The sequence below is a fragment of the Peromyscus leucopus genome, chromosome 10, assembly GCF_004664715.2.
Source record: "Peromyscus leucopus breed LL Stock chromosome 10, UCI_PerLeu_2.1, whole genome shotgun sequence".
Lineage (NCBI taxonomy): Eukaryota > Metazoa > Chordata > Mammalia > Rodentia > Cricetidae > Peromyscus > Peromyscus leucopus.
Window position 1 is genome coordinate 5531251 of NC_051071.1, and position 26609 is coordinate 5557859.

Consider the following 26609-nt stretch of genomic DNA (forward strand, 5'->3'; position numbering starts at 1 on the left):
AATAAAGAATTACACACACACAAAAAGGGAGGGGCTATGGAACCAAACAGAGAGTTCTCAAAACAGGAAGTATTAATGGATGAAGTTAGAGAGACATCTACGAAGCTAAGAGCACTTGTCGCTCTTCTAGAGGACCTCAATTCACCACCTAGCACACACACTGAGCTCACAGTCATCTATAACTCTAGGTCCAGGGTATCTGAAGCCTTATTTTGGCCTTCAAGGGCACACACAGGCACACACGTGCACACACTAACATCAGACATATGCATAGAACAACAAAAAAGAAATATTAATGGGTAATAAATACTTTAAAATGTTCAATATTCTTATCATCAGGCAAATGTAAAATTAAAGCTAGATTCTATCTCACCTCTGTCAGAATGGATCTTATCAAAAAAAAAAAAATCAATTGACAGGGCTGGAGAGACTCCATTTCAATTCCCAACACTCACATGGTGCCCCACCGAAGTCCAGGTTTCTGTGTGCAATGAACACACATGTTGCACAAACACACATGCAGGCAAATACTCACAGCCATAAAGTAACAATACTTTTTAAAAAGAGAAAGAGAGCCAAAGAAAATAGTAATAAGCATAGATGGAAATTTCTCTGTAAAGCAGCAGCCAGCTGGCACCTAGCAACACCAGGCTGCTTGTGCCAGGCCAGAGTCAGCAGTAAATGCCAGAGAAATGCTCTTCCAGGCACCAGGAGAGCCACTCCAGACTACAGAGACAATCAGAGACCAGCTCTAGGATGTATAGAAAGAAATTGCTGGAGAAGAGACAGCTGTGGAGACAGAAATGTGACATTAGAATCTGAAGCAGAGCTTCTCAAGTTGTCCAGGAAATATTCACCAGAGAAGACAACAACTTCCTGTCCCCTAATCACCTGCACCATTGTCTGAACAAGTTACAGGGTACAGTATCCAGGTAGACCAGCAGCATCCTGGGAAATAACCTCTCAACAACAAATATAAACATAGGTGAGCTAGCATTCCATACCCTTTCAGAAGCCCAGTCACCAAAAAAAAAAAAAAAAAAAAACCCAAAAAACAACAACAAAAAAAACCTATTTCAAAAAACAAAAATGTTTCCTGACACATCAGAGACAAGGTTATAATTTGCAGGCAGGGACTTCAGATAGGGAAATTCTGGCAAAAGTAAAATTTGTTCACAGAAATCCCTGTTATATGCAAGGATACAGTGTGAATTACTGCAAATAGCAGCCTTTCCACACCTCACACTCACATCTGTAGAGATTTAATTAAAAAAAAAAAAAAAAAAAGGCAAGTCCATAGGAAGAAAGTCTATCAGCCAACTAGGAAGGAGTATAAACCAAGGTTACAGAGCCTTCTATTTCATTTTATTACTCTTTTTTGCTTTTTCATTTTGTTTTTCGAAATAGGGTTTCTCTGTGTATCAGCCCTGGGTATCTGGAACTCACTCTGTAGCCCAGGCTGGCCTCAAACTCACAGAGATCTGCCTGCCTCTGCCTCCTGAGTGCTGGGATTAAAAGTGTGCGCCACCACACCCAGCTTCAGTTTTACTTTTTAATCATGTACTTTTGAACTGTGTTAGGTTCGGTTTTAACTCATATATTGTATGAAAAGGCACAGATTACTGTTTCTTTCTCTTCAACTACTCTACAATACTGTCTTTACTACTTCTTTTATGTACAACTCACATATTTTACTCTAATTCTTCATACTCTCATTTATATACTGCCCATTCCCTTTTTATTTTATTACTAAAATGTTGATACAGAGGCTCAAAAATACAACAAAGAAACACAAAAAAGTGAGACAATGACACAGAATAACTTGTCCACAAGTTCCTAACACCTCAATACTAGAAATCAAAGAAAGTAAGATAGCTGAAATGAAAAAAAATTCTACTTCCTACTTTAAAAAAAATCACCAAGGTTCAGTGGTTAAGTGAACTTGATGCTCTTGCAAAGAACCCATATTTGGTTCCCAGCCTCCACAGGGGTGACTCACAACTATCTGTAACTCACTTCCAGGAAACCTGATCACTTCTAATTTTTGTAGGCACCAGCCATATATATGGTATATATACAAGCATGTAGGTCAAATACTCTCACACATAAAATAAAAAAAAGATCACCAAGAGGCCAATGAGACTGCTCAGCCCATAAAAGCACACGCTGCCACAGCTGACATGGTACAAGTGCGATCCCTGGAGCACATGGTAGAAGGAAAGAAAGGACTCCCACAAGTTGTCTTCTGTTTACTACAAGTGCACCATGTACACACACACACACACACACACACACACACACACACACACACACACACACACACACGGGAAGTGTGGGGTGGAAATCAATGAGCATACAGAGGACTCAAATAAAGCAAGTGAATGAAGTAAGGAAATCAATGTAGGAAACACTCTTCCCAACAAGTCTTTCTCCTACTTTTGTATCTTTTTGTGCATATTTGCCTTGAGTCTTAGAGAAGACTTTGAATTCAAGGCTTTTTGAACAATGTTGAATATTTAAGAATTAGATGCATTTTGCACTATGAGATGACCATGTGCTATTAATAGGGGGCTAAGGGAAGAATGTCATCGTTTGAAACTGAAATGTCCCCCATCCTCTGCAGCTCATGTTTTGAATTCTTAATTCCCAGCTAATTATGTTTTTTTAGATGGTTCTGAAAACTCTGGGAGATGAGTCCTAGGTGGAGCAGTCTGTCAATGGGAGCAGGTCCTTTCACATATATTATCCCTGGCCATTTCCTGGTCTACCTCTCTGCTTCCTGAGCCTCCAACATATAAAAAGCTACCCTCTGTAGCATACCTCCAACTGTCATGGGACCAAACATGAACAGAACTCTCTGAAACCATAAATTAAGAGAAATCTTTCCTTCCTTGAGTATACTAGTCACAGAAAAACAAAAAAGTAACTAATACACTTGGTAGCAGAATATTCACTATATGTATACAATCAAATTTTGTGTAATGTTCTTTACCAATCATGCTAAACTGATTCTTAAGGGCTGTCTACTAATCAGTCTTGTTAAAAGTTCCTGAAGAAAATCTGTAGCTTTTCTATACTGATAGCCAATTTCCTCAATGCCACTTATTAAAGAGTTAATATATACCCAACTTCCAAGTACAGGTCTATTTTTGAAATCTAGTCTGATCCTGCTCCTTCAATATGTTAATGCCATGTCCAGCATGGCTGCCAGAATAGATCTAACTGGGGGCAACAAGGAAATGAAGAAAAAGACAGGCAGAGAGAGACACAAGGACAGAAAGCTTGTGATCTAGGCTCTCAGCAAGAGAATCATCAGCACTCTGCTCAGCATGGAATTGAACAGAGAGGTGGGTTACTGCATACAGCAGGACAGGAGATAAGAGTTATTACACACACATAAACAAGGATGCAAGGTTTAGCCTGTCTTGGTAGGAAAGCAGTCTTTAGGCCATAAACATCCAAGGAGAGAAAACCATGGAAGACATTTTCTGCACACACTGTCAACATCCACATTTGGACCAGAGGAAAGAGGAAGGCTTTGCTATTCCTCCATGGGTCTGAGGCTGTAGGGTCCTTGACATTGCCAGCTCCTGTCAACAACACACATTCAACCAGGACTTCACTCTGTCAGGGATTTCTCCAATCTACTTAGCAGCTTGAAACAGTCACTCTTCACTCAAGTTTTATCTGACACAATAATATCTCACAAAAATAACTACTGATGACAGTTATTCTACTGAAAACCAAGATTCCTAAATCACAGTATGGATCTGCAAAGAAAAATACTGAATATTGCTGTGACAGGCTAAACCTTAAAACTCATGAATAAAGTCAAACAGCCCAAGGCAAATGAGAATTTAATGGAAAAGCAGTTAAGTCTCTAAAGTAAAATGACCAACCAGAACTAGTTGCTTATAAAAATAATAATACTAGCCAGGTGGTGGTGATGTACACCTTTCATCCCAGCACTCGGGAGGCACAGGCAGCCAGAGCTCAGTGAGTTCGAGGCCAGCCTGGTCTACAGAGTGAGTTCCAGGACAGCCAGAGCTGTAACACAGAGAAATCCTGTCATGAAAACCAAAAAAATAAAATAAAGTAATAATGATACTTTATCTGGTCAGGAAGTCGCGGTTACAACTGCAGAGATATGGAGGAAAATCTTGTTCTATGTATTCAACAAAACAAAATATTAGATACACCTATGGATAGACACACACACATTACCTGCAACCACAAACGTTCAGTATATACCACAGCTCTCTAGCCATCTTCTAGCTTTCATACAAATTTTTATTATATATTTGAGGCCATTTACACATTTCTTATCTTTGATTGTTTGTATTCACACACTGACAATATTTAGAACTAGAAAATATTTTACTGATACCTAGAAATACTATAAATCACTACACTGAATTTCAAATTTATAATCTACTTAGATCTACTGAGCTCTTTGACTTTATTCTCATTTAGGAAAACAAAAGGCCAAGAGGAAGGTTCCATCAGTATTATCCATAAAACCCAAGTAAATAAATCACAAATCACTATCTACTTTATTGAGATATTCCAATTCTGTTTCCACGGTAAGCAGTCAAGCTAAAGATGAAGTACTTGCTTTTCCCTGCCAGTTGTCATCACCAAGATGTTTTATTATAGTTATAGGTTATTTAAGTCTAACAGTAAAGTTTCAATATCACTACTGAAAATGTATAGATGCTAAAATAATTGTACATACTTAGTGGTAATTCCATATATATTATAATTCCGTGCCTTGACCATGACAAGCATGTATGTACTCAGACCTCAAAGTTTTAAATGTCATAACCAACACTTTACACATGACATCTCGAAATTCTTTTGCTCCTCTAAGAATTTCCATGTATTCAAACCTTAAGTTTTGGTTTGACCAAAATCTTTCAAGAACTTTATGTTAAAAGCAGGTTTGTAGATGTAACCAACCGTCTTATTAAATAAGAAACACAGAACCAACGTAAAAGAGAAAGCCAAGAGGTCAGAGCTCAGAGCTAAAATCTTACCCTTGCTCCTGCGGTGCTCCTACCTCTCCGAAAGAGACCTACTTCCTGTGTGTATGTCTTTACATAGTCTTTCTGTTCTGCCTTCTCATTGGTTGTAAACCCAAACACATGACTGCCTCGTCACTGTCTGTATGTACAGCCACCCGGGTCTTAAAGGCTATGTCTCCAATGTTGGCTGTATCCCTGAACACACAGAGATCTACCTATCTGTTCTACCAAGTGCTGGGAATTAAAGGCATGTGCCACCACCACCACGCTCTTGCTATGGCTCTAATAGCTCTGACCCCCGGGCAACTTTACTTATTAATATACAATTAAAATCACATTTCAGTACAAATAAAATACCACCATACAGGTTTTTTGTTTTTGTTTTTGTTTTTGTTTGTTTGTTTTTTGGTTAAGTTTCTGAGAAAAATTGCTTTTAACAACCAAGATAATCCTAGATATACAAAAAGGAGTTGCTTTTTTGACATAGGATCTCATTATGTAGCCCAAGATGGCTTCCAACTCCTAATTTGCCTGCCTCAGCCTCCTGAGAGAGTTCAGAGTACCACCATCCCCAACATTTTTATGTATTAATGATATAAGATAAAAATTATTTTAGGCGGTGGTGGCGCACGCCTTTAATCCCAGCACTCGGGAAGCAGAGCCAGGCGGATCTCTGTGAGTTCAAGGCCAGCCTGGGCTACCAAGTGAGTCCCAGGAAAGGCGCAAAGCTACACAGAGAAACCCTGTCTCGAAGAAAAAAAAAAAGGAAAAAAAAAGAAAAAAAATTATTTTAGAAATTAGAGGGGAAATAAAAATGACAAGTTAAGCTAGAAAAAGTAAAAAAGAAATAATGAGGGAAAATAACTTTAACACCTACAATTAATCTTTATATTCAACAGGGATCTTCAAGAAAAGGGATAAAAAATATATTGTTTTGTAAAACTTTTCTGTACCTACAAATCTTTCAAGTACACACATGAGGTGAGGAAATTTCTATGATTAAGCCGACTAGCCAAGAGACTAACAGAAAGTAGAATGACTTGAATAAGCCAGAACCTAGGTGCCCTGAACCCTACCAGTTTTAGTTTCCAATCTATCCTGTATCTAACTGAATGCTTTATTATGAAAATAGAGCTGAGAGGTTTCTACTTGATTAGAGTAAGTGGTTATCACATCACAGTTCTAAAATCATAAACTCTCTGGACTTGGAAGATAGGATAGACACTAAGCACTCTAGGCATGAGTAGACAGAGCAATAAACTCAATTATAAGGCTCAGGTTTCTGATGTGATGCATGCCTAATCTAAAGTCACACTGACATATGTTAGGGCCATGGAAAACAGACCTTTTTTACCCCAAGGATGTGATACCTTTAGGTGATAAATACCACTCTTGGGTAAAACAGCCTACAAGAGCCTCAAATTCTACACTCATGAAAAAGACTTTACTATTAAAGAATGAATTTATAGACTCACACATACAAAAATACTGATTTCAGTATTTCAGGAAAAAGAATACCCAGTCATGTACTGAACTTTTTATAGTAATAAAAATGTAGATACTGATTACTGTCTTAACTTGTGAAAACCATGCTAGAAGGATAGGGTAAGGAGAAATACAGATGTATTACATACTACTAGAAGGAAGTCAATAAATAAAGTCTAAAAATAATATATGAACACATAAAAGGTTAGCCACATCTAGATAGATATATATGGGTACTCTTATTCTATGTAACTTCTCTGTAAACAGTATTTTTCTATTGTTTGCCATATAGAGAGCACTTTGTATGTATGCACACACACATGTACATATATGTGTGTGTCTAGTAACAGAAAATAAATACTGTTTACAAAAAGGCTGCAACTTCTTTTGCTGGAGAACTGAACTGAGCTGGGAGGAGGGTTATAAGAGAGGAGCACTGGTTTTCACTATAAGCCTTTAACTAGGAAAACACACTTTTCAAAAAGATTGAGAAGCAACAAAAAAACCTTTCTGCTTTATGAACTTTATCCATTTTATTTACTTTTAGGGGCAAACACTAGTAATTCTGCCTGATAGTTATGTAACTGAAGTACATATTTAATGAAGTCATACTATGCCTTATAATTACTGAACCTAGGGTTTTTAATGAAAAACTGATCTATAAAGAATGTACCTTAAATATATAAATACTCCCATACCTTTGTATATTTTAAGTTATTTAAATATATATGTGTATATATATATATAAATCTCAGTAAAATATTCTTTAAAATACTCCAGAATTTTCTAAAAGAAAACTATATAGTATATTAAGTACTCTAAACAGTCTGGCTTTCATTTCAATATTTCAAGTACTAAAAAAAGATTAATTTAGAATAATCAAAACCAACTTTTATATGGTACCCTTTGAAAGCACACTGTTTTTTAAAAAAAATTTTTGGAAAAGCCTTTTAAAAAATGATTAGCTACTAAACATTACACGTGTAACATGTACAGCATGAACAATACCTTTCTAATCAAACATAGTTATTTGCAAACCACCTAATCACAGATCAATCACATCTTCTTACAAGAAAAAATGTTTTAGTGGCAAACAGCCTAGCAACACAGCTCAAAAACGGTCATAAGAGGTTAGATCAATCTGTCAGTAAAACAGAGCCTGAAACAAGTGATCATTGGTAAATGACCCACTTACAACAAGCTGTATCAATTCTAATCGAAGAATATGAAGGTAAATATGTTATCTATCACTGCACACATGAATCTTACAATTAAGAAAAATATAAAGAAAAAGTTGGCACATTTGCAACATGAATAGTCAAAAATTTGCTGTGATACAAATCAGGATTGCATCTTTATTTATTCATTGACGAATACCTATGAAAAAAGAAATCTGAGAGCTTTAATGGTGTTATGTTCTTCCACCCAGACTCCCAGCCTGTTGTGTCTGCTCTCGGGCCATCTGTTCCGTGTTGGTACTTAAACGTTGGTACTTAATCATCAGTGCTTTAGCAACATGTGTGCATATTTGTGATCATGCCACTCTAGCTTAAAATTACTTATAAATTTGTTTTTATTTTTGTGATCATTTTACGTTTTGTAAATATGTACATTTACATTTAATTATAAATCATTTGAAATAATTTATATATCTAAATTAAAACATTCATAAACTTGAATGTTCGCTTTATGAAAACAATTAGCTAGATAAATATCACCACCATTAAGAACTATCCAAATACTAAATAGCTCATTGAGTATAATCAGGGAGAAAAGTGACTTTTTTTTTAAATATCCCTTCAGTTTAATTTCCCCCTTACATTCTCATAAACTCAATCACTGTGCATGGCAACAGTGCAACCAATATTAACAACATAATACATATATATATATATACACACATACATAATACATTCGCTTATATTAACTAATGTGATCTTCACAATAACTAAACGGTAACCCTTGGAACATAACTATCACAGAGATTAAAGGCATATTTTCAGATACATCAAGTTATTTCTTCAAAAGTTGGAAAAAAAAATCTTGGTTTTTCTCATTAGCCTAGAAAAAGGTAGCAGTCACTCATTTAACAGAAGCAATGCTTTTTTAAAAACTGTACAGAGACACTGCAATAATAAAAGTCCAATGCTATATAGGTGCTTATCTTTGGGTTTTGCCTTAAACTGTTTAAAATACCAGAAGACCTATGCTATCTTTCTTTCTTTCCTGACTGCATAAAGCCTGAGTAGGGCTTATACAGGGCTAGGCAAACACTTTACCACTGAGCCACTCTGTACTGCTTATAGAATAAGTTAGACACTGGCCCTTCAAATACTTTTAACAAGTTAAAAAAAAAATAAGGTTGTTTTTATGTGTTTGAATGTTTCCCCTGCATGTATGTATGTACACATCACTTGTGTGCCTGGTGTCTGTAGAGGTCAGAAGTGGGCACTGGAACTGGAGTTACAGATGTGCATGAGCCACCATGTGGGTGCTGTGAATCGAACCTGGGTGCTCCGCACAAGCAGCAAGTGCTCTAAACCACTTAACCACCTCTCCAGCCCCAAGCCTCTCAAATATTACACTGGCAGTTTTGAAACTTCTCAATTTCACAATCCCTCTCCACTTTTAAAATCAGAAGTTCTCCACAGAGATTTTGTTTATGTGGGCTATATCTTCATTTATTGTATTAGAAATTTAAAAATTTTAAACTACCAATTCACCTAAAAACAAGACTTACAATATGTAACACAAAGAATATTACTACTATATTTTTTATAAAACAAACAAACAAAAATACAATTAGTAGAAAGTGACGAGTCCCTTACATCTTTGTAAATCTCTTTAGTGTTTGCTTTAATGGAAGACAGCTGGATTCTCACATCTGCTTCTGTTGTGGAATATTACTTGAAGATGTGTTACATTTGTTTATGCTGTGGAATATTTGCTTAATGATGCAAAGATGTGTTGCATTCTTTTATGTTGCATTTGTTCAACTCTGTGAAGCTGTGTTATTTTGTCTGCCTAAAACACCTGATTGGTCTAATAAAGAGCAGAACAGCCGCTGGACGGTGGTGGCACAGGCCTTTAATCCCAGCACTCGGGAAGCAGAGGCAGGTGGATCTCTGTGAGTTTGAGGCCAGCCTGGTCTATAGAGCAAGATCCAGGACAGGCACCAAAACTACACAGAGAAACCCTGTCTCTAAAAACAAAACAAAAAAAGCTGAACAGCCAATAGCTAGGCAGGAGAAAGGATAGACGGGGCTGGCAGGCAGAGGGAATAAGTAGGAGAAATTTAGGCTTGAGAGGAGTGAGAAGAGGAGAAAGAGAGGAGGATACCAGGGGCCAGCCACACAGCCAGCCACAGAGTAAGAAGGAAAGAAATATATATAGAATAAAGAAAGGTAAAAAGCCCATATGTAGTTAAAGAGAAACGGGATAATTCAAGTTAGAAAAGCTGCCTAGAAACACTCCAAGCTAAGACCGGGCATTCATATGTAAAAATAAGTTTCTATGTATTTATTTGGGAGCTGGGTGGCAGGCCTCCCAAAAGAGAAAAAAAAAAAAAAAAAAACAACTACATGTTTCTGTATACACTGTGTTGATACACTGTTTTGCTTTTAGTATAAAAAGAAAAATCTATCTTCATAAAATATACAATCAGAAAAATGATGTAGCCATATATTATGGCCTTTTCAAATTATATTGATATTATTATTTGATACTCTCAAAATCCAGTAAGAGGTACTACTGTCTTCACAGTTAATTGCAATGTGGATTATGAAACTCACCTTTTCTTGCTTTGAAATTAAAGCCTACTGGCCCAGTACCGTGCCCTGGGAGGAAGGCAAGGAAGGAAAGGAAGAGAAAGGGGAGGTCGAGTAGTGAGGGAAGGACAGAGGAGGGAAGGGTGGAAGAAAGGAGGGAAAGAAAAAATCCACTGGTTTATCTACAATGGCAAATACATGTATGTATGTGGGTTTCTTAGCTAATATACAGGTCATTTTAAATATACTGCTTCGTGGCTGGGCATAGTGATATATACTTGCAATTCCAGCACTGGGACGCTGAGGCAGAAAAATCATGAATGTAAGGAAATCTTGTATATAAGTTTGTGCAAGTCTGGGCTATGTAGAGAGACTGTGTCAAAACAAAACCTGATTCATTGAATTATGCAGATATTCCCATGTTGAGATATTTTATTAGAAAATTTTATAAAATTCACACACTTGTTCTTGAAGAAGACCCAAGTTTAGTTTCCAGGACCTTCAGGGTAGCTCACAAAAATCCTTAACTCCAGTTCCAGGAAATTCAGTTTGTTCTGACCTCGGGCACAAGGCACATGTAACAGACACATGCAGGCAAAACACTCGTACATGTAAAATAAATAAGTAAACATTCTAAGTCTTTAAATATTGAGATGTCAATGTTTTCTACAACTCAAATCTCATTTTAGCAACAAATACAATTAGTTGTTTTCCTTAAAATAACAGGTTTGGTTTAAGTCATGTAAAAGTATGTATCTGTCTCAAATAACCATATTTCATCAGTTGTTCTTTCAAGCAAAAAGAGTGTCCCATAAAATCCAGACTTGCTCATCTCGCAATTCAAAAATTCATATATTTCCTAGAGATAACAATACTTAGTTATGCGATGCAGTATTTTGTCATAGTTTCCATTAAAAAGACACATGCAGAGGACACCCTCCTGGTGGCTCACAGCTGCCTGTAACTCCAGTGCCAGGGAATCAGACACCCTCTTCTGACTTTTATAGCAACTGGCAGAGACACATGGAGGCAAAATATGTGTATTAACTAGAAAGCTTGGCCAGGCACAGTGGCTTACACCTGTAACCTCAGCACTTTAAGAGACTGAAAGAGGATTAAGGCCAGCCTGAGCTATACAGTGAGTTCCAGTCCAGCCTTGGCTGCAAAACAAGAACCTGTCTCTAACAAAATAAAACAAAAGATAAGCTTGTACTCTAGACAAGTTACTGTCTATGTAAAAACAAATTTTAACTACAAGCACTGTGTGAAGAATCTATTAACTACCACTACAAGGTGGTACAACTTTTGATCACACCAAGCGGACAACAGTGTACCCACTACTTATATTTATAGGCATGGTCTCTCTATTTAGCATAAGTGCCTTGAACTCACACACCTAGCCCAACCTTTATTTCATAATCAGTACTTTTGTAACACAATGGGGGAAGGCAAACAACAATTTAATAGTATAAAAATAATTCTGACCTCACAGACAACCTCCAGAGCCTCTAGGGTGGCAGGGGTTTGCTGATCCCACTTTGAGAACCACAGTACTGGGCAAATCAACTCATGTTCTTGACCTGTTGTAAGCCATCACACAGTCAGCACAAGGTGATGGGGGTTTATATACAGTTATATAGACAGTAACTGAGACAGAAGAGACAGCATCCATCTGTGGTGGAGCTTTAATCCACCATCCCTGAACCCTAAGACAAAGTCAGAGAGGTTTGCCTTCATTAGTGACTTGGGACATATTTGTTCCAGATCTAGTCTAGAGACAACAGTGGGCTAATATAAACATCTAAATTCAAAAGTGGGCTGATATAAACATCAGTTTGCCTTTTTCAAAATGTCAGTAAAAAAGAACTTCAAATGGATTAACACTAGGCATCATAAAGCCACCAATTTAAAACAAGATAAAATATATTTGTTAAAGTACTCCTAAAGACAGGAGAGAGAGAGAGAGAGAGAGAGAGAGAGAGAGAGAGAGAGAGAGAGAGAGAGAGAGAGAGAGAGAGAGAAATACAGTAAAATATAAAGCAAAAAGATTCAGGCAAACAAGAGCAAGACTGCAAAAGTTCTGACCTACTAAAACTAGAATATGTTCAAATTAGCTGAGGACACCAAACACTGATGCATACAATGTTTAAAAGAAAAAAGTAGGCTGGAAAAATGCCCCAAGAGTTTAAAGCATGTACTGTTCTTGCAGATGACTGAGGTTTGGTTCCTAGTACTCATGTAGAACAGCTCACAATTGGTTTCCAGTAATTCCAGCTCCAAATAATCCAAGTCACACTTCTGGCCTCTGAGGGCATCCACACGAAGAGGCATGGACACAGACCCAAACACTTTTGTGTGTGTGTGTGTGTGTGTGTGCTGGCTATGGTAGCACCTGCCAGTAAGCAAACTACTGGAGACAGGCAAGAAGATCATGAGTTGGAGGTCAGCCTGGACTGTATCTTTTTAAAAATCCAGGTGTGGTGGTAGCTTATGCCTACAAATACCAATATTTGGGACAACCTAGGTCTCAGTGTAAAGACCTTGCCTCAAAAGCACCAAAATGAGGAGGAGGCAGCTCTAATATAAATAGTGGACTTTAAAAAACACTTTGCAATAGGGGACAGGATTTTCGTTTTTTTCCAGACAGGGTTTGTAGCCCATACTGGCTTCAAAGTTACTATGTAACCTAGGCTAGTTTCAAACCAGAGCTCTTGCTCTGGTTTCCAGAGCTCAGTATTCCAAGCATTGATATTACAGGCATATACCACCATGGCCAGCTTTTAAAAAGTTTTAATATTAAGTACTGAAACAAATTTCTCCATTGCAGAAAAACAACAACACAACCCTCTGGTTAACTATGCAAATAAGATCAAATTTTTCTTCCAGAAATTCTGAAACAAATTATAGACTGGATGTGGTGGTGTATACTTTAATCCTAGCACTCAGGAGGCAGAAACAGGCAGATCTCCATGAGATCCAGACCAGCCAGGGCTCCACAGTGATACCTTCTCTGAAAATACAACCAACCAAGTATACACCTTATGGTTTACAAAATAATTATAAAGCAGAGTGATTTATGATTCTTTCAATAATAGTAAAATTTACTGAAATCAGTACTGCACTAACTCTAAAGAAGTGCTTTACACCTCTCAGCACAGATACAACTTTGAATCTTCCCAATTATTACAAGTACGACACAAAGATCACAAGTAAAATGTGAATTGGGTTTGCAAGATGGCTCACGACAGCAGTGCTAGCTGATCAACAATACAAGCCTGATCACCTGAGTTCCATGCCCGCACCCACGTAAGAGTGAGAGGAGGTAACTAAGCTGTTCTCTAGCCTCCACAAATGTGCCATGGAACACACATACATGTAGTGGTATTTGCCCCACCCGTGACCCTGGGCTATAAGGCCCAAAGGAAGAGGTGCTTCCCAAGTCGTACATGACCTCTTATAAGGAGCTGGAGAAGGGTCACATGCCCCTTCTCCTTGTTCCTGCCTGCAAGGTGGATTCATACCTGGTCAGATCACAAGACTTCAGCTGTCTACTCCATTCTGTATTCGTGAGTGTATTTACTCAATTTATATCTTAATAAATTCTGTTACCTGTAGTGGGCGGCCATTCCAGCTTCGATGTGGAAGTTCCAACCCCCACTGAGGCTTTGGCAACTGTCACGCCTACAAGGCGGGGCCAAGGGAGGCGCCGAGAGACCCAAGATCTGGATGGGCGAGCGCTCTCTATGTTCCTGGACCCTGGACGAGCAGAGCTCCAGAGAACACCGCTGGACTTCGATACACCTTCCCCAGACCCCACGGCCTACCTTTCCCTTTTTTGTAAGTTACCCACTAAATTAATCTTCCTTTTAACTACGTGGAGTGGCCATAATAATTGCACCAATAGTTACCCATGTAATAGACTCACCTGGATTAATCATAATACATACACAATAGTAATAATATTTTAATTTTTTATAAAATGCAAATTGATTTCTAGAAAATTGCTGACTCCCAGATAAATTATATAAATGCAGGACCTCAAGTATTCTGACATCCTAAAGAATAATTGTAATACATCCTTAAGTTCATACTTACTAAATGAATTTGAAAGTGAAATATGCAATTTATCAGGAAGGAAAATTTAAACAAATGTGCAAATATGCAGTGTGGTGATTAGGAATGGCCTCCCTGAGCTCATTCACAGGTTTGACTGCTTGGTTTAGAGAGTGGTGCTACCCGACAGGCCTTAGCAGGTGTGGTCTGGGGTTGTAACTGGAGTTCCTGTGTCCACCCGGCTCCCGCAGCCGCTCAGACTGAATTAAACACACAGAGACTTATATTTCTTATGAACTGTATGACAGTGGCAGGCTTCTTGCTATCTGTTCTTTTATCTTAAATTAACCCAATTCTATTCATCTATAAGTTGCCATGTGGCTCGTGCTTCTCATCGCGGTGGCTGGCAGCGTCTCCTGACTCAGCCTTCTTCCACCCAGCCTTCTCCTCTCTCCTTGTCCCACCTACACTATCCTTCCTGCCGGGCTCCTGGCCAATCAGCGTTTTATTTATCAATCAATCATAGCAACATAGATTCACAGCATACAGGACACCCCACAGCAGGGGTAGGTGTGGCCTTGGAGGAAGTATGCCACTGGGGGTGGGCTTTGAGGTTTCAAAATCTCAAGCCTCGCCAGTGTCTCCTTTCTCCTGCTGCCTTTGCATCTATATGTACCACTCTCCGTCATCACATCTCCCTACCATGAGAAATGGACTGAATCTCTGACACCAAGCCAGTCCCAAGGAACTGCTTTCCTGTGTAGGAGTTGCTGTGGTCAGTATCTCTTGACAGCAACAGAAACCCTGACTAAGACACACAGCTACTATAATGTTCTCAAACAAAACCAGGCACATGATGTTTTATATATTTAAATCTTTTAGGTGCAGAAAATAAATAATAAAGGCAAATTAAACATTTTTTAATTAACATTTTCTCCTATAGATACATACCTAAAAATACTGCTCCACCTCAGTCTTAGCATCATCTTTTATACTGTCTTTTACACGTTTGATCTAGAATGTTATCAATTGTCTTGCCATGGCTCTTAATCTGTTCCTTTTCCAATTGCATAGCCCAATCTGATCTAGGACCTGGCCACAACCATCACACCATCACACCATCACCCATCCTTCTAACTTGCTCTTACCTGTCCCCTACCTTAGCTTTTCAGCACTCCTACAATTTAAAATGATATATCCTCAATATTTAACAATAGGGTACATGTTCAATTAGATTACATGAAGTTGAATACTAAACATCAAATGTATATCCTAAATTACACACTGAATCTATTTATGTAAATTAAGACTGAAATGATTTTTCAAAACAATATTTTAATCTCCTATTAAGAAATTACAAATGGTTATCAAATGAATGTTATATACAACCCAAATTATGCTAATTTTCAAATGTGCCATAATCCAGTTTATCCCCATTATACTTCTGTATGTGTAATATAATGTTTAATAGTATAATATATAATGTACATGTAAAATAACCTTTCTTGTCTATAATTATCCAAATCCAGTTGTCCTTCAAGGATTGATTCAAATCTAAATTCTTCCATACATTGGTTTTCATGAGTATCCACACTTCCACAAGCCAAACCTACCATGTAAGTATTTGATCTAACTAATCTACTCCCAATAACTATAATCTGGAATTTTACTATAGTTCATTCATTCTTTTAATCAGACTTTGTAAAGATGTATTTCTATACAACTTCTTATCATTTATTCTCTGTAAATAACCCATGTTTCAACAAAAAACTAAGACCCAGTACCTAAAACTAAAGCACCTTCCCTGTTCTCTCAGTGCCCAGGGCAGGGAAATGGTTATGTTGCCAATGACACAGTGAATTTCAACTTCTTCTCTAGCCTTTACTAGGAAATTAAGTCACATTAAAAGGTAACACTAACGCCGGGCGGTGGTGGCGCACGCCTTTAATCCCAGCACTCGGGAGGCAGAGCCAGGTGGATCTCTGTGAGTTCGAGGCCAGCCTGGGCTACCAAGTGAGTCCCAGGAAAGGAGCAAAGCTACACAGAGAAACCCTGTCTCGAAAAACCAAAAAAAAAAAAAAAAAAAAAGGTAATACTAACAATTTTTACTGAAGTATTACTGAGACATTCTGCAAATTTTTATTTTTCAATATAAAGATTGTGGGCTGAAGAGATGGCTCAGCCATTACAAGCCAACGGCTCACAACCAAAAATGCAAAGATTATGTTTATAAACCTATAAATCACCAGTTTTTATACAAAATTATTGTTTTGTAACAACACTGTTAAATTAGCTAATCACTGCCTTGTTTTCTACTTTTATTTTGAATTCATATTCATTTCTACCTCCAGTGGTAACCGAGAGATCAAGAAGAATGAACTGAGTTCCTTCTCAACTTGGTTATCTTTTCTCCAGTCAACTTGTGTACCTGTTGCAACTGTCTAATTTTGGCCTTAATCACTATTCACACTCTCCAATTCCCTACAACTTCAATTTTCTACCCCCTTTCATCTTACTTCTTTTAAAACCTACTCTTCCTTCATTCTTACTGCAACATCTAGTCCCAAACTCTTAAACTGTGAGTTACAACCCCATATGGAGTCATAAAACTGAATGCAGGGTTTGCAAATTATTGTCCATTATTCCATTGTATGGATACAACAAAGTTTATACATTTATCTTACAAAGAATATCATGGTTGCTTTCAGTTTGGGGAAACTATGAATAAAGGTCCCAGAAATATTTTTGTGCTGTCATTTGTGTAAAAATGCAAGTTTTCACCTCATTGGGACAAATTTCTAGAAGTGAATTGCTAGTTCATATGGTAAGACAAAGTTTAGTTTTGTAAGAAAATGCCAAAATGTTTCCTAGGCCCAGTTTCTTAAAAACGTGGGTTATAATCCCATAGAGAAGTCACATAACTAAATATAGGGTAAAAAAAAAAAAAAATCTGGCAACAGTGAAAGGTTTCTGAATACACAACATCCAAAACTGAAATCAAAATAAAATGCTAACAAAACCAAGATGTCTCTGGCAGCACTTACCTGCACTGCATCATAAAACTTCACTTCAGCCTTGACTCTAAACATAACATGGGTGCTGCACTGTGCATGTCATCATACCATGCAATGCCAGTGAACTTATTGCCTAAAACATCTTGGTTCAGATTCACGACTATTGTATGCCATAAATGTCACTGTTTTGAATGGATATACAATGTTCCCTGATCTTATGGAACTAATGGTAGTTTAATTATGGAAAACAAATACTATAACCATTCTTCAGAATGTATCAAATTAGTGTATTTTTGTATGGTATTATGCTAGAATGTTTGATTTTTTAAATTGCTATGTTGAGTTTCATTTTTAAAGCTGTTCAATGAATTTTGGCTTGGGATAAAATCAGAATTTCTAATGGCCCTATCAAAATATTGATCATCTCTGAAAAATGTTGAAGATGCTTTACATCCTACAGTATCAAATATTCAGCCAAGACTTAACTCTTTATGTAAAAAATAAATATATCTTTATCATCAGATGTGAATTTGCTTTTGTTTTTAATAAATGATAGTTATATAAATATCAAATAATTGCTTTAAAATAAATTACTGATTTATTCTTGGTAAATGCTTGATATGCATACCTATTTTATATAGCTATATAGCTAAGCTCATGGAAAAATTTCTCAAGTGAGATGAGGTCATCAGTGGAAAAAGTCTGAGTCCTGCTCTAGTCTACCAGCCCCTCTGATACCATCTGCTTTTCTCCTCACTTAAAGCTCACACCACTACCAAAGAATTCAATTACTGGAGAACTAACTGCAGAAAGAAGAAAAGAGGAAGGAAGGCATGAAGATGATGGAGTGTAGTAGGGAAGAAAATATGAACAAAATGCAATTATTTTTATTTATTATCCATAAAATGATACAATTAAACTGTACTGAGTAGTTTTGTGTGTCAACTTGACACAAGCTAGAGTCATCAGAGAGGAAGGAGCCTCCGCTGAGGAAATGCCCCCATGAGATCCAGCTGTAAGGGAATTTTCTCATTTAGTGATCAATGGGGGAAGGCCCAGCCCAAGGTGAGTGGGTCTATTAAAAGGTGGGCTGAGCAAGCCTTGTGAAGCAAGCCAGTAAGCAGCTCCCTCCATGGCCTCTGCATTAGCTCCTTCCTCCAGGATCCTGCCCTGTTTGAGTTTCTGTCCTGACTTCCTCAGTGATGAACAGCAATGCTGAAGTGTAAGCCAGATAAACTCTTTCCTCCCCAACTTGCTTTTTGGTCATGGCGTTTCACTGCAGCAACAGAAACCCTAAGACAGAAACCCATGATGTATGCTAACCAAAAACAAAATAAACACAAAAAATAATTTACTCACTTTAGAATCTATATTTTCTTCTATCCCATATTTCCAATTCTAAATCAATTTTATAGATATTTTTCCAGTTCCTGAGCAGCTAAAGATTATTGCTTAACCAACCATGCTGACTAGCTGTTCTAGTGTGAATATGTGATTTCCAAATTCAAATGGGCCTGTCCTCCTCTTTAACTACCTTCGTGACTTCCCACCAACAGCCTTGCATTTTCCCATTTCCCTCAGGCCCATTGATTTTACCACTTTTATTTACATCTCCATGCTTTTTATTTACTGCATTTGCTTAAAATGTCTTTCCTTCTACTCTTGACTGTTAATGACTCCTTCTTTTCACCCTGATCATTTCTAAAAAATTTTTACACAGAGTTCAGTTATGTCCTCCTTAAAAAGTTTCTTTTTTTTTTTTAAGCCGGGCGTTGGTGGCGCATGCCTTTAATCCCAGCACTCGGGAGGCAGAGCCAGGCGGATCTCTGTGAGTTCGAGGCCAGCCTGGACTACCAAGTGAGCTCCAGGAAAGTTGCAAAGCTACACAGAGAAACCCTGTCTCGAAAAACCAAAAAAAAAAAAAAAAAAAAAGTTTCTTTTTGCCCCAAGGTTGGGAATCAAGCCTTTACACACCAGGCAAGCACTCTATTACCTAACCACATCCTAGCTCTACAAAAGTTCTTCCACGTAGAGAGAGACACCACTTCCCTCCTTAGGCCAATGCTGTATCAAGATCCTCCTCCTACTTAGTATAAAAGACTTCATTGGTAGAGAAATGAGCACATCCCAGGACCTAGCAGTCAGCACTCAGAAACTACCCACTTAATGAAAAGACCTTTCAAATGAACCATCTCTTCATCCATCTCACCCAGTATTATATCTGGACGCTGGCAAAATATTTCTGTTCTGAATTCCACTCTTAGCCTCACTGGGCCACACACTTCCACTAAATAAGAAGTCCATATAAACAAACTGATACATACCAACTCCTCTTTTGCAGATGACACTTTTAACCCAACTTCACAAAAAACCTCTCCCCCAAGTCTGTCCTATGGACAGACAAGTGCAAAGGAGCAGTAATTTGGAGAAGGGATTCTGAGAACCTCAATTGGACACACTAGGCATGCCTTTGCATGAAACCTCTTTGTGGTAACAGAAAAAGCCAGGAATGATGAAAGGAGTCTGTGTTCAATCATGCTCTACTATGAATGGTTATAAATTCTAAATTTTACTAATTCTAAATGTGAACCCTTTAAAGATACTATAATGATATATGTATCATGGTAAAAGACTAAAATACATTTAACCATTTGCTAGCTTGTCTTATAGTCTCTTAGTATTTATACCTATTATAAATGAATGTCTGCCCTAGGTCCCACAAATATTAGGGCAGATCTCCTTTCATTAACCTACTTTTATGAATTATTAAAACATCATCATAGGATGAAGAAAGCATAGAAGTAAAATCAGAAATGAGATTATTAAAGATTATTTTCCAACTTTAATAACTGGTTAAATATTTTATTAAAATAACAAATCTACACTTTAAATCTTAAGGCTATGATTTCTATTTTTATATCACATCAATCTAAAAACATTATTACTGACTAAATTAAATGTCTTAATAAAGTAAAATCTCAAATCTCGTTTTTAATTTGAAACTACTCCCCAGTTAGTATCAAACTGTTTCATAGATCCTAAAAGAAAGTCAACAAGTATCTTTTTGAAAAAACAGTTAAGAATTGGTCTTACTTTCTATTTATCCTGTGAGAATGTTCCCCATACTTAACATTACAAAGATAATTCTTGGTGAAATACTTAAATGCATACCCGTATGTAACAACTAATAGACCTGCTCTTCTCTAGTTCTCCTAAGTCTTCAAGTGCAGGGATTAGTTACACAGAGAAACAGTCCATCACCTCAGAATGCTCTTGAATGAACAACTCTCAACATGCTGGATGTCATCCTGACAGTTCCTGGAACCGGAACTGAAAGCACTCCTGATTACAGTTCCACACAAAACCATGGCCTGTCATGCGCACCTCCTCTCATGGGAGACACAACACAGGAAGAGTATTTTTCTTCTTTATTGATATCAAGCCATATATCTAATAAGTGCAGTGAAGGACTATTTCACTCAGTTAAAGTAGGAAAATGCCCTGAAGCACAGAGAACAGCTGGCTTCTCATTCTAGAGCTCTGAAGAGCTTTTCCCTCCTGTTACTTAAAGATAGCTAAATGCTATGTCACAAGCTCTGACATTATTTGATTCAAGGAACTACTCAATGAAATCCAAGAGTTATCTCTAAATACAATGGATTCCCCATCAGTGAACAAAGTAAAAATTCTAAGACAAGGTTAATAGAATGTGACAAAGAAGTCATCTTCTCATTTTCAGGGTCTGGGTCCAAACTGCTAACATCAGCATCATTGATATAATAAATATTCTTATTCTTAACGAATACTTTGAATGAAAAAATTTCAGTACTAAGCTTCCTCTAATAAAAATCTATATTCCATATGAAAGCAATAAGATAAGAGCAAAAATGTAATTAAACTATATAAACTGATTTCTACTTCTTGACAAGAAGCAAATTTACCCTCCTTCCTGAAACAACTGGGCACCAGGGGAAGACAAAACATATGAAATATTTTTCAAGACACTGAACATGAGGCAACAAAAACCATGATCCCTGATAGAACATGAACCCAACAACAGCCTCATCTTACTGCCTACAAGATCTCCAGTCCATGAACAGGGAGGAGGAAACCTAGGTAATGCAGTAGAATCCCTGAGTTGAGTTGAGTAGAGAGATCTAATCCTGGAGGCAATGCAGCTAAATACGCATGGCAGGATATCATAGAGGAGAAGACCACAGAGAATACAGTTACAGACTTCATCTGAGTTCCTGTCAGTACATGTAAGTGTCCTTAACACTATGCAAAGGCATTGAAAGAACCAAAACGTTATTTCAGGTAACAACACAAACAGTTACTGTTCCCACCAATCACAGTACTTGGGAGAGAGTTTTGACTCAATAGTACAAAAAAGCACTTCCTAACAAACTTCACAGCCACTATGGTGGTGCGCACTTTTGATCCCAGTACTTGGGAGGCAGGGGCAGGTGGATCTTCGTGAGATCAGCCTGGCCTATATAGCAACTTCTAGGAAAGTAAGGGCTATGCAGAGAGACTCTGTCTCAAATTAATTAATTAACTAATTAATTAAATGCAAATTCTGAAAAGATAAAACTGTTTCTGGGTAACTTAAATACATCGCAGAACAAAGCTCAAGATTTCTGTATTTTATGGAACAGTAAAACATCCAATATCTAACAAGAAGGTAGAATTTCAAATATTTGACATCTAATAAAAATCACCAGGATAAAAAGGAAAGAAATATAATCCATACTGAGGAGAAAAATCAATCAAAACCAACTTAATGAAATGACAGAATTAGGAGACATGGCAGTAATACAATTATAACTATATTCTAAAGGGATAAAACTGAAAAATCTAAACATAGGAGCTATAATGGGCAAGCTTTCTACAGAGTAAACTATGTCTGAAATGAAATACATGCTGGGTAGGATTAAACATAATAGAAAAGATTCATGAATATCACAACAGACTATTCAAAATCAAAGAAAAAAACAACAACAACAAAACCACCAATGAACCTCTCAATAAGCTTTAAAACCACATCTAAGAACTTAATATACATGTAACTGGACTTCCAAAAGGAGAAAAGACAAGTTCATGTAGACATGTGTATATACACACACACACACACACACACACACACACACACATTGTATATTTAAAGAAACAATGCCTTCATTTTTTCCAAATTTGGTAAAAATGAAACCCACAGATCCAAGAAACTAAACAAACTTCAAGTATAAGGAACACAAAGAAAAATACACCATTTCATTTACAAAGGATTCTTGCTCATAAATTCTATAACCAAATGTAATCTATAAATTTTTTAAACTAAGGTTCATCTTTAGCTTAACTATCCTTTCATGGCAGAGTTTCAACTGGCATTGTAATAGAGTTCATTAGATCATACAGTCAACTGAGTAAACTATACAGTACAATTTCTAACTAACTGTTGGCAAAATATAGTTCTTAAAAACACTGTATTGTGGTGAGACATGGTAGAGCATGCATTTAATCCCAGCACCTGTAAGGCAGAGGCAAGTGGCTCTGAGAGTCCCAGGCCAGCCTCATCTACACAGCCAGGGGTACATAACAAGACTCTGTACCTAAAAATAAGCAAACAAAATAGTAATAAGATACTTTGTTGCTCTCCCACTTAAACATACTTGTATTGACCCAATTTTAACAAATTATTTTAAGAAAGAAAAAAATACTTCTTTTCCTTTTATTCCCTTATATAGGTCATTCAGAACAGAATCAGGACACTAAACATCATTTAGAGAAGCTGAGAGGTGGAACAGAAAACACAGAAGTAGATTTGAGGTTTGGAAAGCAGATCATCCCCTCCCAAGGGGCTAGGGAGAACCTGGCTACTATTCTTTTAGAACATCACTATTTTCAATATATATACATATATTTTTTAAACTAAAGTGTGAAATCAAAGTGAAAACAGCTAATATATTCTTAACTCTTCACCCAAGTACTAAGTTTCAAAAACAAATAAAAACATTAAATAAAAAAAAAACTTTAAGGTGAAAAATTAATGTATTTTCCTATTTTGGTAGGATTTCAGCATTCAAAATTCAAATTTTCCTGCCTAAAATTAAACAGATATAGAGACATAAGGGAAACTGGGAGTATCTATAATAGCTTCCCCTCCTACAACAGTGTTACAGTATTCTATCATTTTACTTAGGAAATAGTAGGATATGTCAAACAAAAAGTAATTCTATAAATATTTGCTAAGAATGCACTAATCCTGAAAATGTCTACATTCTTTTTTCCTTTCTAAGGAAAAAAATACATATATTTTTTAGCTAATTCAAGTGCCTACACACACAACAATTTTTCTATGGAATAGGTATAAAAACAACAGTACTTCCTGTAGGGTCACACACACATGCAAACAGCACAGGAATCTCTGAGGACCCGGAGGTCAACGCTGGACAACCTCATGTATTTCAATTCTAAACTTGTGCTGGTTCGCTTTCTGCTGCTGTGCTAAACACATGACCAGAAAAAAAGCAGCTTGCGGAGGACTTCCAGGTAACAGTTCCTCACTGAAAACATCACGGCAGGAGCTGCTGGTAGGGACTGAAGCAGAGACCATGGAGAAACGCTGTTTACTGCCCCCCCCCCCATACCTTTCTTACACCACTGACCACCTGCCCAGAGATGGCACTGCCAGCAGTGGGCAGGGCCACCCACATCAAGCAACCAAGAAAATGCCCCACAGACATGCCTACAGGCAAAAATGACAGTCATTTTAAATCTCAACTGAGGTTCCCTTTTCCATGATGACCCTTGTGTCAAGATGACAAAAAAACCAACCAGCACAAACCTCTTAAAATAGAAAATGTACAAAGAAAAATCACTTCCCATAAAATACGAAATTGACATATGCAAAATGAATAGCATACAAATTCAAATAACAGTATTTATACGCATCAATTTCTCACATATATAAAAGACAGAAGTATCTTCAAACAAAAGTTATGAGATTACTCTTGTAATAAGACTCTATTAAAAAGGAAGTATCTAAACTCAACTGTAATATCAGCGAGTGACAATCACTGAAGCACTACAATACCATAATAAGATGTAGTCATTTTTATTTCTCTGATTTAAGTACTAATATGCTTCCAGTATTCAATTTCTATCTCAGAACCCACATTTCTACTTAGCAGGAACTCAATATGACAATCAAAAGATTTAATTAACCTAGCTGTCAAGACTTCACTTATTTACATAAACCTCAAAAATCTTTAAATAATTCCCCAAATACTAAGCAATTTAATAATTCATTAAAAATACAATAAGTCAGCTAATCAGACTTAGATATTTACAATGCTTGCTACAGAACTCTTCCTGACCAATCAGTAATTTTAACTAATTTTTCACTTCTGAAATATTAAACTTCACCAGTTTCAATTTTTGAACCATTTATTCTTAGATTTAAAAGGTTCTTAAGGAACATATTTGCTCATAACTTGACAGTTAAGTCTTTTCCTCTCGTAGACAAGATTTCTCTGTCCCCGTTATTTTACCAAATTACCAAAGATAACACAATGTGGATTGAATTTCAGCGCTGAAGACAATGAATGTCAATACAGACAGGACTGGCAGAGTGAAAGACTGAAAGTTTCTCAATTTTAAGAGGTGTAACTACTTGGTTAATAAGCAGGATGGGCACATAAGATTACCATTCCTTCTAAGATCCAATTAAACCACCTGATTTTTTTTTTTTCTGGCCAAAGAACCAAATTATGGGTTTAAGACGTGAAATCTAAGTTCAAAGTATGTTATTTTTCAAAGAAAACAAGTTACCAAGAGAAGAAAGCACTTACATTTGGAGCATGACCTGGTTCAAGAATACCCCATCCACCAAGGCCACATACTCATCCAGGTTGGTCCCATTTCCTGCAGCCAGAGGTCCAAACGTTTTAACCTAGAACACAAGGAGTATCACGACGTTAACGCCCACCTCCTCTCTGCAGCCACAAATAACACAGCAAAATATACAATAAAGGACATCTCACTTACCCAAGTGACCAAGGGGCTGGTCATGAACTGCTCCAGAAGGGGAGTAAAGATTTCGTTCTCCATTTTACAGATTATATATTCGGGAGGGGGGAAAGGGGAAGTACCACAAATACGCCTAGGGAATTGGTCACTAAACGTAGAAGTAGGACGAAATCAATGAAAGTCCATTTCGGCAGCGGAGGAAAATCCCATCGAAGAGGGGCAAGGACTCTCCCTCCTCAAAACCCCCCAGGGGAAACCAGCCCAAATCCCGCGCAGAGCCGCAGCCGGCGCTGGCAGTGTCTGCACCGGAGAGGAGGGGCAGAAGAAAGGCATCTGGAGGAGGAGGACGCGAAGAGCGGCCAGGGCACCAGACAAAAAGCCCGTCAAGGTTGCCCCGCTCCCTCCCGGAGGGAGCCGGCCAGCGCCGCGGCCGCCGAGGAATCGAGCCCAACGTGGAGGCTGAGGGGCGTCCGGGCTGGACCTGGGCGAGCGGCTCCGGGCGTTCCAGCGGCCGGCGGGCACGGGGCGCCGGGAGCGTCCGCCCGCAGCCCTCGCCTGCTCAGGCGCGGCTCGCCCCGCGCCGGGCGCTCACCATCCCTCCGCGGCCTGGCGCTCGCTTCAGCCCCCTTGCCCTGCCCGGGGCCGGGGGCTCCGACGCGCGCCCCTAACCGTCCGGCTGCGGTGCCTCGGCGACGCCCGGGCGCTCCCCCGCCGCCGCGCCGCGCTCCAGCCTCCTCCGCCGCCCTCTGGAGGAGCCGGGGTAACGGCCTCAGAACCGCAGTGCCGCAGCACACCCGCGCCCGCCGCCGGCCGGCCGGGCGAGCGCGCCGCTCCCTCCGCGCCCGTATCCTTCCGCCGACTCCCCGCCCTCCGCGCCGCTGCCTCTGGATTGTGGGAGAAGAAAACCGCTGCATGAGCGCGCCCCGCGCGCGCGCCCCCGGCCGGCCCGCCGCCGCCCAGATCCCGGCGGCCCGCGCGGGCGAGCGGCGAGCGGGCGCGGGTGCTGCAGCTGCCGCGGTGGCCCGCGGCGCGCCCGCGCCCCGGACGGCTGCCAGGGCCCAGGGGGCGGGGATGGGCTAGGCTGAGGAAGGGGGTCTGCCTGCTTGTTCGCTCATGCCTAATTATGGTTTATTTCCTCCCGGAGTGCCTGCTTTGATGTGCGAAGGAAGGGGAACGAAGCCCATCTCTTTTCAACACGAGGGATGCAGACATCCTCTTTCCGACACTTCCATTTGCTC

At 38.5% G+C, this 26609-nt stretch overlaps 1 protein-coding gene across 6 annotated transcripts in view; it reads right to left on the reverse strand.

Moving 5' to 3' along the window:
- Positions 1–25540, reverse strand: part of Ccdc88a (coiled-coil domain containing 88A) — a 162281-nt gene extending 136741 nt beyond the window's left edge. For all 6 annotated transcript variants that reach the window (XR_003736777.2, XM_028891525.2, XM_028891527.2 and 3 more), the window contains exons 1-2: positions 25390–25540; positions 25194–25294 (exon numbers count right to left, since the gene is read on the reverse strand). Coding sequence is in view for 5 of the 6 variants with exons in the window: in XM_028891525.2 (XP_028747358.1) it covers positions 25194–25294; positions 25390–25452 (164 nt within the window). In the remaining variant the exon portion in view is untranslated. The remainder of the gene's footprint in view (positions 1–25193; positions 25295–25389) is intronic.
- Between the last annotated feature and the right edge of the window lie 1069 nt (positions 25541–26609).